The 15,259-nt window shown below is 32.9% G+C and overlaps 2 protein-coding genes across 2 annotated transcripts; both read left to right on the plus strand.

Annotated features, from left to right (window-relative positions):
• Positions 1 to 4,166: 4,166 nt before the first annotated feature.
• On the plus strand, positions 4,167 to 5,465 carry LOC132755090 (beta-lactamase domain-containing protein 2-like). Its single transcript, XM_060745886.1, has one exon. It carries the CDS (start codon positions 4,167 to 4,169, stop codon positions 5,463 to 5,465), a length of 1,299 nt encoding a protein of 432 aa, XP_060601869.1.
• An 8,032-nt stretch (positions 5,466 to 13,497) lies between these two features.
• On the plus strand, positions 13,498 to 14,790 carry LOC132755091 (beta-lactamase domain-containing protein 2-like). The gene has a single exon (XM_060745887.1). It carries the CDS (start codon positions 13,498 to 13,500, stop codon positions 14,788 to 14,790), a length of 1,293 nt encoding a protein of 430 aa, XP_060601870.1.
• The last annotated feature ends 469 nt before the right edge of the window (positions 14,791 to 15,259 follow it).

The raw sequence follows: 15,259 nt of genomic DNA on the forward strand, positions 1-15,259 counted from the left end.
ATATGGTTCGATACGCGGAGTTCATATTTAACGCGTAGAAACAAAGCGGATGCATTTTAAAAGACATGGAAAAAAATACCTGAGGTATTGTTGATACATAAATTTATAGAACAAAAGTGAGCAAAAGCTTAAAAACTTTTACGCGCGCGTTGAATAAATTCTCTGCAGTGAATTGAAAGACAGAAAATTGCGCGGTAATTAGAATTGCGAAAACCCGCCATCACAGCAACAAACTTGCTACTTTTACAAACGGGATTGTTTTTCATAAGTTGTTAACATTTACACTTCTTACATAAGAGAACGTCTATGAATTGTTGGAATTTACTATTTCAACTTCACGAATTCACGTGAAATCGTGAATTTCATATGTTGAAAACGTGAATTCTTGAAGTTGAAGTCGTGAATTCGTGATGTTAAAATCGTGAATTCATGAAGCTGAATTTGTGAATTCGTAAATCCCTTATGTTGAAAATGTGAATTCTTGATGTTGAAATCATGAATTCGTGATGTTGAAATCGTGAATTCATGAAGGTAATCGTGACTTCGTGAAATTGAAATCGTGAATTCATTAACCTGAAACCATGAATTCGGGAATTCCGTATGTTGAATACGTGAATTCTTGAAGTTGAAATCGTGAATTCATGAAGGTGAAATCGTGAAATCGTTAAGTTGAAATCATGAATTCATTAAGCAGAAAGACAGAGAACTCAGTAATTGGAGTAGCGAAAACCCGCCCTCACAGCAACCAACTTACTACTTTTAAAAATGGGATTGTTTTTCATAAGTTGTTAACTTTTACACTTCTAACATAAGAGAACGTCTATGCATTGTTGGAATTTACTATTTCAACTTCACGAATTTACGTGAATTCGTGAATTTCATATGTTGAAAACGTGAATTCATGAAGGTGAAATCGTGACTTCGAGAAGCTGAAATCGTGCATTCATGAAGTTGAATCATGAATTCGTAAATTCCTTATGTTGAAAACGTGAATGCTTGATGTTGAAATCGTGAATTCATGAAGGTGAAATCGTGACTTCGTGAGTTGAAATCGTGAATTCATGAAGTAGAAATCGTGAATTCGTGAATTCCGTATGTTGAAAACGTTTAAATCGCGTATGATGTATTCACGAACATAACATCGTCAATTCATGAAGTTTAAATTTCCCCATCGGTCTGTCGTATTTTGCAAATCACGTAGGGGATGAATGCCATTTTGTGCACGTTAACAATGTACTTTATTGTGTGTTTAGTACTTACATATCAACATATGTGCCTCTACATCCACTGGGCTTTAGAGGAGGAAGGTTATAAAAAGCCTCATTCCTTCCAAGCTTATATCAATCTCGCCTGATTAATCTTGATATTTAAATAATGGCATTGCTGTTGCTTGTGTGCAATTTCGAGAAAACGGTAAATATTGATAATTCAAAGATGAATACCGTGATTTACGTGTGAAGGAAGAGTGTTGTTGACTTCCCCAAGAATTTCATAAAGTGTGTCATGAACAGTTTGAACTATTCTTGTTCTTTGTCTTTTACTGCATTTTCGTTATGAAAGTTAGTCCGGTGTCAAACGTTATAAAAATGCGCTTCAAATCGGAGTGAAATTGAAAAGAAATCACCTTAGGGTGGTAGCCTGAGGTACAACTAGTCAAGAAATTTATGTTTGCCTTAGATTATCAGCCAGAATATGACTTCAATCCGAACAACCCGATGATTATTCATAATCATCTCAGATTTGATACGAATTAAGATTGTTCTACCATGTGACTTTAGATGTAAACAAAAAAAAGAGGATACAATCTTTGTTTATGTATAGTGTATAACGAGTGTATATATTTGTCATCAAAAGTCTATTTCGGTAGAAATTGTGATTGAGAAAAATACACACACAAAAAAGTCGTTTACTGTTTTGAAGCGTAGATAAGGCCGTTCTGTGTATTAATACTATTGTGCTCGAGGTCCTTATCCGAAGCTCTTTTTGTTATATATCTTATTTGCATTGCTAAATTCAAATATCAAAGTCCAGTATTAATTACACACTTCCTCTGAGTATTAATGTTATTAGTTTATGACATCTGTATGTTACTTGAAATTAAGACAGGAAATTAATATTTTACTGGACAAATACCTAAATAACTAACTATAATCGTTCAAGCCCTTTATGACATTTAATGCAAGACAGTATATAAATAACACATGGGTTTGTGGGTAATAGTAAAAATATCATCCCGAGGAAAATACTGTTATCCGAGGCGTTAGCAGTAACAGTATTTTTACGAGGGATGGTATTTTTACTGATACTCACAAACCCATGTGCTATTTCTTTTATTACCCCGAACAAATACTGCGATCGCGATGATCTTAAATAGTCAACTAAATCTAACTGGAAAAAAAATCAAACCAAGAGTTACAATAACTAAACTGTCCTTACCTTGCAAGTTTAAAGATCCTGTAACACATTTTTTTCATGGTTTTATTTCATAAATATGATGCTCAAATTAAGACTTGTCAATATTGTAAGTTCCAATAAGCATTATTTATAAAGATATTACCCAATTTAACATTTCATGTAAAAAAGGGAGGTAATTAGAAATATATTTTCTATAAATTCTAAGTCAAATTTTCCAATAAGAAATGAATGCCTGTAATTTATTGATTAAATATAATGTGCACAAATATTTGCAGTACACATTTTACATATTCTTCGATGTTTGAAAATTGTTTTATTTGCATAAATATGTACATATATAATTTTTTGCTAGTGTGGTATTCATGCAGTAAAAATATCAATCACAAGACATACAGGATCTTTAAAGTGTACTGTACTTTAGGCCTTCTAGAGAAATTATTTTCCTTTGATTCTTTAAGCAAGTGATGATATCTACTAGTCATAAACATACAATTAGCTGTGTTTTATTTGGAAAACAAAACACTAACCCATTTATACGGTTGTAATCTACGAAATCTGGATCCTTCTGTATCCAGAAAATTCTTCGCATGACTTTTGACAAAGTGCATTTACAAAATAACGATGCTATCTTATGTCTTTCCACCATATCCATAATATTCAACTGATTAAAATCGTTAAATAATCCTTTTTTGAATGCTTAAATCGTCTGCCTGTTCCAGTTTGACATATATTATTTGTTGAAAACGGATGTTTACTTTTTTACTATGGGAAATTAACAATACGAAAAAAGTAAGGCGTAATAAAATAAAATGTTGCACACAGTTAACCCGTTTTGAAAGACCACCTCCGAAAAAGATCACCCTGTAAATAAAAGTAACTCTTCTACAACCTTTCATTGATTACATAAAACAGAGTAACCTCCATGTAAAGGCCACTTGTCTGTAAAGGTCATGTTTGGTCTCTCCTTTATGTTGCCGTGGTTTACAAGTTTGATTAATTTATTTATTTACAAGCCCAATGGATTATCAAGAAATTTTAATATATGTCTACAAGTTATGTTAGTAAACTATCTTGCATCTTTATCGTTAAGTTACTGTAAATATAAATATTTATATAACTATCAGCATACAAGGTCTATAACCAATTTTCCACTTTCATTGATTTGAATGACTTCATGATTAAAAAAAAGGTAAATTATAGTATGATATGAATTACATGTTTTTAATATAGTCCCCAGTATAAGACTGTAAAATAAATAAATAAGTAAATAAATAAATAAATAAAAATAAACAAAAATACAACATAATTTTACCGTTTATAAATGTTCTATAAAAATTACAAAATAATTTCATTAGATAAAGCGTAATACCTTTAAGAATTTGTGTATTGATGATATCTTTATCTGCCTTATTGCTTTGTAGGTTTGTATAAAATCATTCAAACAATCAAACGTTCAACTAGTAACGATTAATCTTCGCAATTTAAATCAATTTAAACTGCTTGTAGAATAAAAGCAACGACAAAACAAAAAAGCATAAAGTTTTACGTTTATATTGACTTCAGGTTACCTTAAAAGATGTAGTATATTAACTAGTACTAGTGTACTGGTGTACTTTACACTAAATATTGATCGGACAAGCGCTGGTGAGTAAATTGGCATACATGCGGTAAATTATGTTCTAATTTTTAACCGTACATTTATGCTATAGTACAGTATACACACGTGTATTTCGATAACAATATTTAAAAATATGGGGTTTATCAAACAGAGTGTTACATTTTGTTGTTTAATTGTGCTTTTAACGTACATTAAATCATTATTTGAACCGAAGCTACCTTTAGTGTTTGATGGATATTATCACCCGGCGTTCAAAAATGTTGCAGACAAGTTTAGAGAAAATGTCGAAAGCGGTAAAGAACGCGGAGGGGCATTTGCGGTGTATCATAAAGGACGCTTGGTGGTCGATATATGGGGCGGATATGCGGATTTAGAAGCACAGCGTCCCTGGCAGAAGGACACAATGACCCTTGGTTTCTCAAATACTAAAGGAATCGCTGCAGTTATGATTGCCAAAATGGTCGAAAATGGTTTACTGAATTACAAAGACCCCGTTGCTAAATACTGGCCGGAATTCGCCCAGAATAGCAAAGGAAACATCACTCTCGAATTATTGATGAGTCACCAAGCAGGTCTAATTTATCTTGATGAGCCAATAGGAATCTTCGATATCAGTGCAAATCCCGAAAAGGTTGAAAAAAGTTTAAGTGCTCAGAAAACTGTATGGCCAGCCGGTTCAGCTCACGGGTATCATTCTTTGACATACGGCCCTTACGTGGACACTCTTATCCGAAAAGTGGACCCGAAAAAGAGAAGTACGGACAAATATTTTATTGAAGACTTTGCAAAGCCGTTTGACATTGATATGTATATGGCAACACCTAGAGAAGAGTATTATCGTGTCGCTAGACTGTATGAAAATCCGATATGGAAAGCTCTATTAATAGCCTTGACCGATTCCAGGTATGGGTCTATTTTCGTTAAATTTGCCACGGATCCAAAGTCGTTAGTTGCCACTGCTGCGACAGCGGTAACTGAATTTGCTCAAGGTTCTTCTCAATTTCTTAATAACCCGTATGTAAGAGAGCATGTCTTATCATGTTGCTTTGGCACGGGCACCGCACGGGGATTTGCTAAGGTTTATGGTATACTTAGTAATGGTGGTGTAGACGTAAACAACAAACGCCTTCTTTCCGAGAAGACCATTGAAATATTAGCAACACCTCTCGTTTCCAGTGAAGACGTTACGTTAGGAGTGGAAACGACAGTCGGACGCGGCACAGTCTTTAAGGATAATCCTAGGGGTGAACCAATGTTCGGGCATTGCGGCAACGGCGGACAAGTTGCCATGGGTGATCTGAAGAACAATATCGGTATTTCTTACCTCACTAATCATATGTCAACATACGGCTTTGGAGACGATCCGAGGTACGTTGATCTAGAAAATGAACTGTATAAAAGTCTTGATAATTACATAGCACGTGGAGGGTAAAGCATATAAACTTAACGGAACCTTTAACCTATATAGCATGTTTGGTGAAAACCCGTTGTGCTACAGCAAACATTGCGATATAAATAAAACATGATACTGTTAAGATGAACTCAGTGATCTAGAAATTGAACTGCTCTGTTATAAATTGTGTTTACAAATTTTAATAATAAGGCCATGAAAAAAAGTTTGTTTGTTGCCTGTATTCCAAACGTACTCTGTTTTAAATGTTCAGTTAGTGAAAAAGAAGTCGAATATTATCCTTTGTTGCCGCAACCTAGAATGAACGGAAAGTTTAACAGTTCATCGACAGATTTTTTGACTACTTATAAATTACAGAAACACTAAAAAAGATACTGACAGCGACTCACAGTCATGACAGAAAGGATTATTTTAGATTATTTACAGTGCTATAATCATTTTAAGTAAATGTATTGGTAGCTATTCTTTTATCTGTATATCATCTTTACATTATTTCATGATCATATTATTCTTTTTACACGTGCTAAAATTATTCTGTTATAATCATGACAACTAGCTGTTTATATTTTCAAATTGTTTAGAATTCACACGAAAAATAATCCACTATTTTAAAGGCTCATTAAGCCTTAGGCATAATTTGTTTTATTCTTAAGAATTATCAAACATTTGTTAAACAATTCTTTTACGTTTCAACGGATTTATCATTTAGAGTATGCTAGATGTTAAAAAGCTGACGAAAGTAGCGCTCAACGTGTAATTATGTGCCGTGAAGGTAGCAAAACGTAAACAAAGTAGTATTTCTACTTCCATACAAAGTATCAAATCACTATGTCAAGAGCGAAAGATGGTTTATCTATATGGCCATTGAATAACGTTTCAGAAACTTTAACAAGATAACAAAAAGGGTGTTTTTTTGGAAATAAAAATTATATAATTTGGGCGGTTTAATGAGCCTTTTAGCAGCATAATATTTTCATAAAGAAGCATTTCTAGAAAAAAAATGTATTTTTATGTTCTTTTTATATTTTATTATGATATATTTTTTATACTTTGTTTTTACTTTTAATAAAAAAAAGTCAACCAAAGCTTTAAGCAGGATGTTGTTTTTTTAAAAAGACATATGAAGATAAAAGTATTTACTGCGTATCACATAACAATAATATTACATAGAATTTTCATGTTTAAGTAATCAAAAGCGAAATAGAAGGAATCGGCCAATCATCAGATTGCAAAAGCATCTTATCGTTCAAAATTAACAACACATTTAAGTTATAAAAAGACAATCGAAAGACGAGGCTACCTGATATGTACGAGTAATATGTATCCCCTAAGTATAAATGAGATTGTCCAGTGTTTTGGTGTTCTTCCTCTATTGTATCATAGGCAAAAATAAAACATGTTCCCCTTTGTCACAATAAGAAACCCCAGAAAAAGTAGCCATTGAATGAACAAGCATCTGAATATGCGAAATTAAAGAAATAAAACGGCGGGTCGCGGTTCGATAACACGCTTATTAGCAGGGACGCAAGGCGAATTTTAATTTAAAAAAAGAGTGTTTTCGCTCGGCGCCACGCCATTTTAACTTTTTTATTTTCGACTTTTTGCTAGGCGGGGGCGCGTGGCGCAGTTTTATTCGTTTAACTTTCGTTTGGCGGAGTCGCGGGACGAAAACACGAATGACACAAATCAGCCACCATTTGTATACGATTTATGATTTAACTCTGACACATTTTCAACAGAAATGTCCGCAAACTATGATACAAATCTGTCTTAGAAGGATCTTACACCGGCTCCCGGAATATCTTGCATAGCAGATTGGCGTTTCTGTGAGTTTTACCCATGCCAGAAATTTCATCTGTGATGAGTCGCGTGCCATACAACAACGTCATTTTAGCGCACTTTATGAATGAACCGCGTTAAAATGACTTCGTTTTAGAAGGGAAATATGTGCTTAGGATGACGTCATTTCGCCGTTGTAATTTAAGTTGTAAGTTCATGCGCTATTGTAAGAAAATAGTAATGCTTGAATTCGAAATGACTCTAATTTCCATGAACATATATTAAAATGAGGTAAACCATTTTAAATATGAAATATTATGGCATAATAGATCTATGCAAGAAAAAATATCTGACATATGTTTGCGGTTCGGACCCGATTATCCGTCCCGAGGGGACCCGTCCATTGAGCGGTATCGAGATATTATTATTCTTGCATCTCAGACAGGATTATCTACCGTTTACACCGGTGCTAAAAAACTCTGTCTTATACCCCATGTAAGACAAGTCGCGTGCTTTAACTGACGTCATTGACGAGCGCCTTTTATGAATGAATCGCGTTCTTAGGATGACGTTATTTTTCCGTTATGAATGAAGTTGTATGTTCATAAGCTACTATAAGAAATCAAAGCACAGAAGGCGCTGAATTTGTTTGGGTCTCAGAATGTCAGAGAGGTGAAGGTTGTGAGATTATAAACCAATTTGTTTTTGTAAAGTGCCACCAATGCTTTCCAGCGTTTTAATTGTAGTAAATTGGCTATAAGACTAATTTAAACAGTGATAAGACTAATTGAAACACTGATATTCAATCCAATGTTTCTTTGACTTAAACAATTAGAAAAAAAAAACAGTTGCCTTAACTGGGATTTGAACTCCAGACCTCTCGTTTCCTAAGCTAGCGCGCAAACCCCTCGGCCACGGTGAAGTTATTTGGTAATCGCCTGAAAAAAAAATATTATTCTATATTAGGATTTGTAACGACGCTAACAACAATTAACACAGATGTAAATAATCATGGAGCTTACTATAAGCATCTATATCTATAAAGATTAAAACAATATTAGAAATCTTCGACCATTCGGGAATTATATTGCTTGAAAATTAATGCGCCTGTCATTTGACAATCTTTACGCAGTGATCTCCCCTGAATTTTTCGGCGTTAGTTTACATATAAAGGGAAGTAACCGCTTCAAAAAAGCGGACTATTTTCGGCACTTGCAATTAACAGCATTAGAGTCTGAAATTTCGCTACCATTATTTGTTTGGTCTGACGACCCAAACAAATAAAAAGTGCGTAATTCCATAATTTCTGTTCCGAAAATAATTGACATGTTATATGCAAGAAAAAGAATCGAACACCGGCAATTGGTACAGACAGGAATATCTAGCTCTCGGGTAACTTTTTAGCGGAAACTCGACAGAGCCTCGTTACCGCTGTAAACAGTTACCCTCGAGCTAGATATTCCGGTCTGTACCGGCAGCCGGTGATCCAACTCGAGGGTAACTGTTAACGGTGGTAGCGTTAACGAAGCTCTTGTTATTTTACACACATGAAAAGTGTATGTAAACAAAATAAAATATTTTGGAACAATATATTATGCTGCTATTTTAAGTAGAATTCTATCAGTTTAGCAATGATTTCGTGCATGCACCATTTGCTTTTAAGGCATATTTTTATACAAGCAAAAGTCTTCTTCTTTAAAATAAAATATAAACAATGATAAAGACTTATAAACACTTAAAAAGTGAAATTCCTCTTATTTTATTCAGCAACAACAAAAATGTGTGCCTCAAAATATTTTCTTTTCATATATAATTACACCAACTTATTCCTCTTTAACCCAGTCAAGTAGCTTTTGAAAATCAGAGAAAATACGGACAGTATCTGTTTAAAATATCGCGGGAAATTCTGTTCGGTTAAGAAAGTGTAAATGTAAAAAGAACACATCAGATAGTAATTATTAAATAACATAAGTCATGCTGATTAGAGAGTACCTATTAGTTTTAAAAGTAATCGTCATCGGGTTGACAACAGTACACGTTATAACGTCATTATACTGTAGATTGATGTCGGATTACGTTATATAAAATCATATCAGAAATCATTATCTGTTTTCTTTCACTTCTTTTGAACAACACATTTTGTTGTTGAAAATCAAATAATATGACTGATAATAAAATATAAACAATTTGCAGAGACATGAGACAGACTGATGGAACTTGAATGGCTTTTTTGTTCCAGAGGCAATTTTTTTCGAGGAAAAAATAACACAGAAAATAGAGCCTTTGATTTAAAAAAACTAAAAAAATAACAAGAAAAGAAAGTAAAACGTAATGAAATATATCAAATGGAGTGCGATATTCGCACTTCCGGTAAAAATGTATGCGAAATGAAATCTACCCCCCGAAATAGAACTTTTATCGGATTAACAATTTCAGAAAGTTTTCATCAAAGTTATATTTTTATGACTTCAATTCATAATAAATTTTCAATTTCCTGTCTTAATATCACTTTTACAACCAGGGAATCGATGTCTCTATATTACTTTTCATGACTAAAGTTAAAAATGTTATTACAAGTATTTCTACCTTCCGTATCTATTTAAGGACGGAACTCGTCAGTAATGGGTAAAAGACGTAAACTTTCTAAGCTCTTATTTTTATCTTTGTCATAACTATAAATTTCACACTTATATTTGCAAGTTGCATTTCAGACATGTTTATTTTAAACTCAATAAGATACCCGTGGGGAATGAGATAACTACGGGCAGTCATTGTTAATACTGAATTACGGCAAATCACAATGCGAAAACCCATTACGTAAAATGGAAGTCGCTATGCAGTGACGAGAATACATTTAATTACAATTATTTCACTTATGAAAACACGTGCTTGCTTACGTATTCTCATGGCATTTTGGGAGACTTTTTTAAGACTCGATGCCATTCAAAATCCTCCTAATGTCTGACGTCATTAAGTCATTTTATAAAGGGAATTTAAGTGCCATTTTATATTAAAAGTAAGTTTTACTCCTGAAATCATCTTCTTTATATTGGTAAATCCCGTATTTACTATTACTCCGTATTTACTATTACATAGCCATTAGATAGAAACTTTATAAAATGACATACTAAAAGGTATGACTCACCTGCTAGTATCTAACGTCATTCCGTACTTTTTTATCTCTCCCTTTGAGAAAAAATGCGAAATATCACGACTTACGAGTATATTGCATTTTTTTACCAGACAAACAGATCAAAAGTATGCATAGTTGTACCTTACTTATATAACTAATAAACAACGTGATGAATTTAGTCTACTTAGACAATGTACATGTTTAGGGAGATGTAAACTATATAAATATTGCATTCGACCAAACTTTGTTATCTGTATTATACATGATTTTTTTCAAGATATTACTAAAATGTCAAAATGTCACTGAGTAAAAAAATGATGATTTTTCACAGTAAATTATTTTTATACTTATTATTGTATTATGTAACACGGTAAGTAAACATACCAAAATATTTTATCGTACAAATGCATAAGCGCATAGGCTGCTAGGGAAAACTTTGCCTCATTCCTGCAATGACGACCGCTGGACTATCGTTTCGAAGGCGACCAAAAAAAAAAACAAAAAAAAAAACAATGCCTAGTAATACAAATATTTTTGATTGAGTTCAAAATATACTGTAGTGTCCCAGCAACCGTATGCGCTAATTCATTTCTTTCAGTTCAATGTACAATAAATAATATTTATTCAATTAGTTTCATAGGTGCTTGTGTTACCTTTGCACAATTTATACGATATTTGCACATTCCTGTGTTCCTGGATATAGTCGGTGTGATAGCCAGTACATGTTTTGTAAATACTCTTTGATAACCGTCCCGCTACAATTAAACTGGACTACAATTTTAATAGGGAATTTCTAAATAATGATCATAGTAAAATTCGGAGTTTTAATAATAAAAAGATAAAATAAATTAAATAAATAAAAATAAAAAAATACAAGATCTTCATGATTAAAGTTAAAACAAAAAAATATTTACCGCCGCTGATAATGCAAGTTATGTTCGGAAATTCATGTAATTAAAATGTTATAGAAATAGGAAAGTTCGAAAATGCATATGAAATTAAAAACTATTATTGGCCAGTGCAGGAAAATGTTTGTTAATTTTCGAGGATATAAATATTCCATTGCGTATATATTTATATAATTAGCAATGCGAGGTATGCAGAACATCCGAATACTGCTTCTGACGTAGAAAATCTATAAATTGCTTCATTGTGCCTCGAGTAAGGATCGCTGTTACATGACAAAAAGTGCAAGAGTTAGATCAATAAAAATTTAACATTATATAATGTGATGTGATGTGGTGTGATATAATGTAATGTAATGTAGTAATATAATATAATATAATGTAATATAATATAATGTAATATGATATGATATGATATGATGTAATGTAATGTAATGTAATATAATATAATATAATATAATATAATATAATATAATATAATATAATATAATATAATATAATATAAATATAATATAATATAATATAATATAATATAATATAATATAATATAATATAATATAATGTAATGTAATGTAATGTAATGTAATATAATGTAATGTAATATAATATAGTAAGATTGATATTGGTGATAATAAATATAACAACATCACGAACGAACAATATTCAAGTTATATAATGTTTAAAATAGATACATTAGTACTAAATGGTTTGGAGATGTTAGATATCCATTCAACGGTCATACCGGTGGTACCTTTTGGCTTCCGTAGATTCAACAGTTATTGCAGATCCAACCAAAGGTGAATTTCGTATTGATTTGACCTAAAATATGTTTAATCTTGTTATTCATGTAATATGATATCAATATGTTAAACACATTAAAATAGAAAAAAAATGTTGTTTGTTATATTGTTATAGACAAGGTATGCACAAAAATTATGGGTATGTCCGTTCTCGGTTTCAAAATTTCACATCGGGTGGTAATATCGTCTGATTTTCGCATTACGCTTTTTGATTTGCGTTTTAACGCCTTTTGATTCACGTAATTATGCCTTTTGATTCGCATTATAACATCTATATTCGCGTTATAACATCTATATTCGCGTTACTTTGCCTTAATTTGCGTTGCTACACCTTTTGATTCGCGTTATTACACCTTTTGATTCGTGTAATTACGCCTTTTGATTCGCGTAATAACGCCTATATTCGTGTTATGACGCCTTTGCATTTTTATTTTACTTGATACTTTTAGGCTTTCGTCAAATCTCCTCTCACATATTGTTTATTAATCAAACATCCACTGTATATTTTACTAATCACAAATGTGTAACGTATCCTTTTCTAAATTCGTTTCAGATGTTTACTATTAAACGAAATTTTATGTTTATTATTTCATTTAATTTAAATTTTTTATAAGTGACAACACAAATAAATCAGTATAATACCAAAGACCGGTGGGAACATTTTAACTTCATGAATTCATGAATTCCCGATTTCAACTTCATGAATATTTTTTTCGCGATTTCAATTTTCTAATCCACGATTTCAACTTCATGAATTCACGACTTCAACTTCATGAATTCATGATTTTAGCTTCACGTTCAAGTTGAAATCGTGAATTCGTGAAGTTGAAATCGTGAATTCGTGAAGTTGAAGTCGTGAATTCGTGAAGTTGAAATCGTGAATTCATGATGTTGAAATCGTGAATTCATGAAGTTGAAATCGTGAATTCACGAAGTTCAAGAAATAAATTCGTGAAGTTGAAATCGTGAATTCATGAAGATGAAATCGTGAATTCATGAAGTTGAAATCGTGAATTCGTGTAGTTGAGATCGTGACTTCACGAAGTTGAATTCGTGAAATTGAAATCGTAAATTCAGGAAGTTGAAATTGTGAATTCGTGAATTCCGTATATTGAAAAAGGGAATTCAGGAAGTTAAAACTCTGAAATGCATAATTCATGAAGTCGAAGTGGCCCTACCTCTCTTTCGTAGTATAACTTAAATGGGTATCCGTTGATGATTATTCAAATACGCAATATTTACTGCTGGAAGATAATCTCATAAAGTGTACTCTGGCACATTGATTAAACAAATTCACCTTGTATGCACCTCTAAATTTATGTCGGGTCATGATCTGTTCACTGGTATAATCTTATGAGTAAACATTTAAATGATATCAGTATGTAAATAAACTCACATAAACATTAAGACTGGTTTTATTGTATGGCGTTTGGAAAATGGGGTTTATAAAGCAAAGTCTCATATTTTGTTTCTTGCTAGTGCTTTTTTCATATCTTAAATCGTTATTGGAACCAAAGCTCCCTTTGGTGTTTGGCGGATATTATCACCCAGCCTTTAAAAATGTGGCGGACAAATTCAAAGAGAATTTAAAAAATGGCAAAGAACGCGGAGGAGCTTTCGCAGTCTACCATAAAGGGCGTTTGGTTGTGGATATATGGGGAGGGTATGCTGACGAAGAAGCACAAATTCCATGGCAACGAGATACCATGTCGATTGGATTCTCAAATACGAAAGGTATCGCTGCCTTGATGGTGGCACAAATGGCTGACAAGGGTGTTATTGACTATAAAGCTCTTGTTACGGATTACTGGCCAGAGTTTGCTGAAAGTGACAAAGGAAATATTACGGTTGAAATGTTGATAAGTCACCAGGCGGGGTTAGCTGCTCTTGATGAGCCAATAAACATACTTGACATAAAGGGTGATCCAGAGAAAGTTGAAAAGAGTCTGTGTTCTCAAAGACCACTTTGGCCAGCTGGTTCAGCACACGGTTATCATACGTTGACATACGGTTTATATATTGACACGTTAATGAAGAAAGCTGACCCAAAAGGTCGAACAGCTGACGTAATATTCATGGAGGATATTTCCAGTTTGTTTGACGTTGAAATGTACATGGCAGTGCCAAGACAAGAATTTTATCGTGTTGCAAGGGTTTATGAAGACCCTGTTTGGAAATTTCTTTATAAATGCTTATCCAGTCCAAGGTATATCCCACTTTTCTTTCGTTACATATTAAATTCGAATTCATTAGTTGCAAGGGCCGGGAAAGCAGTGAAAGAATTCTCCCTTGGTTCAAATATCCATAACAATCCGTACTATAGGGAAATGCCGCTGTCATGTTGCTATGGTACCGGCACGGCACGGGGTTTTTCAACACTTTACGGCATCATAAGCAACGGAGGTATTAACGGAACCAAGCGATTCTTATCTGAAAAAGCTATTAATAAACTTACAACACCGATAGTTTCAGGGTTAGATGAAACTATTGGAATAAAGGTAACGTACGGACCAGGGACTCTAATGAAAGCTAATCCACGAGGAGATCCAATGTTCGGACACACCGGCCACGGCGGACAGGTTGCAATGGCAGATATGAAGAATAACCTCGGTATCGCGTACCTTACAAATTTCATATCGTTGCACGGACTTGGTGATGATCCGAGATATGTTGACCTAGAAAATGAACTTTATAAAAGTCTTGATAAGTATATAGCACAACAGGGATGATATATCAGTGTGCTTGATAATGACCTTTTTATTAGTCATCGTTATCAAATACGCATATGACACTTATGAATTGAAGTTTTATAACTATTATAAATATGCATAAAACTAATATAGTACACGCGAAAGTTTCGAATTAAATGTTTATGTTACAAGTTATGTGATATATAATTCATATTATTGCCTGTTTTATTCATTTCGTCTGTTTCGTATATAGTTCATTGATTTCTACCAAGTAATTTTCTATTTATGATTTTAACATAGGGTACGAACGTTCATACTTAATCTAGAAAACACTGACAATCTTAGCACAAATCCTTTAATAATGATACAATGTAAAACCTAAAGCAATTCAAAATACAAATACATTTTTTTTGAAACACAACTTTTTATATTACAAGACGATACATGTAAGTATTCGACGCCTTGTAAAATGGGCCCTGGTATTATAATTTTTTCAAAGTTATTTATA

The sequence above is a fragment of the Ruditapes philippinarum genome, unplaced genomic scaffold, assembly GCF_026571515.1.
Source record: "Ruditapes philippinarum isolate M1 unplaced genomic scaffold, ASM2657151v2 ctg268_1_1_1_1, whole genome shotgun sequence".
In the NCBI taxonomy this organism is placed as follows: domain Eukaryota; kingdom Metazoa; phylum Mollusca; class Bivalvia; order Venerida; family Veneridae; genus Ruditapes; species Ruditapes philippinarum.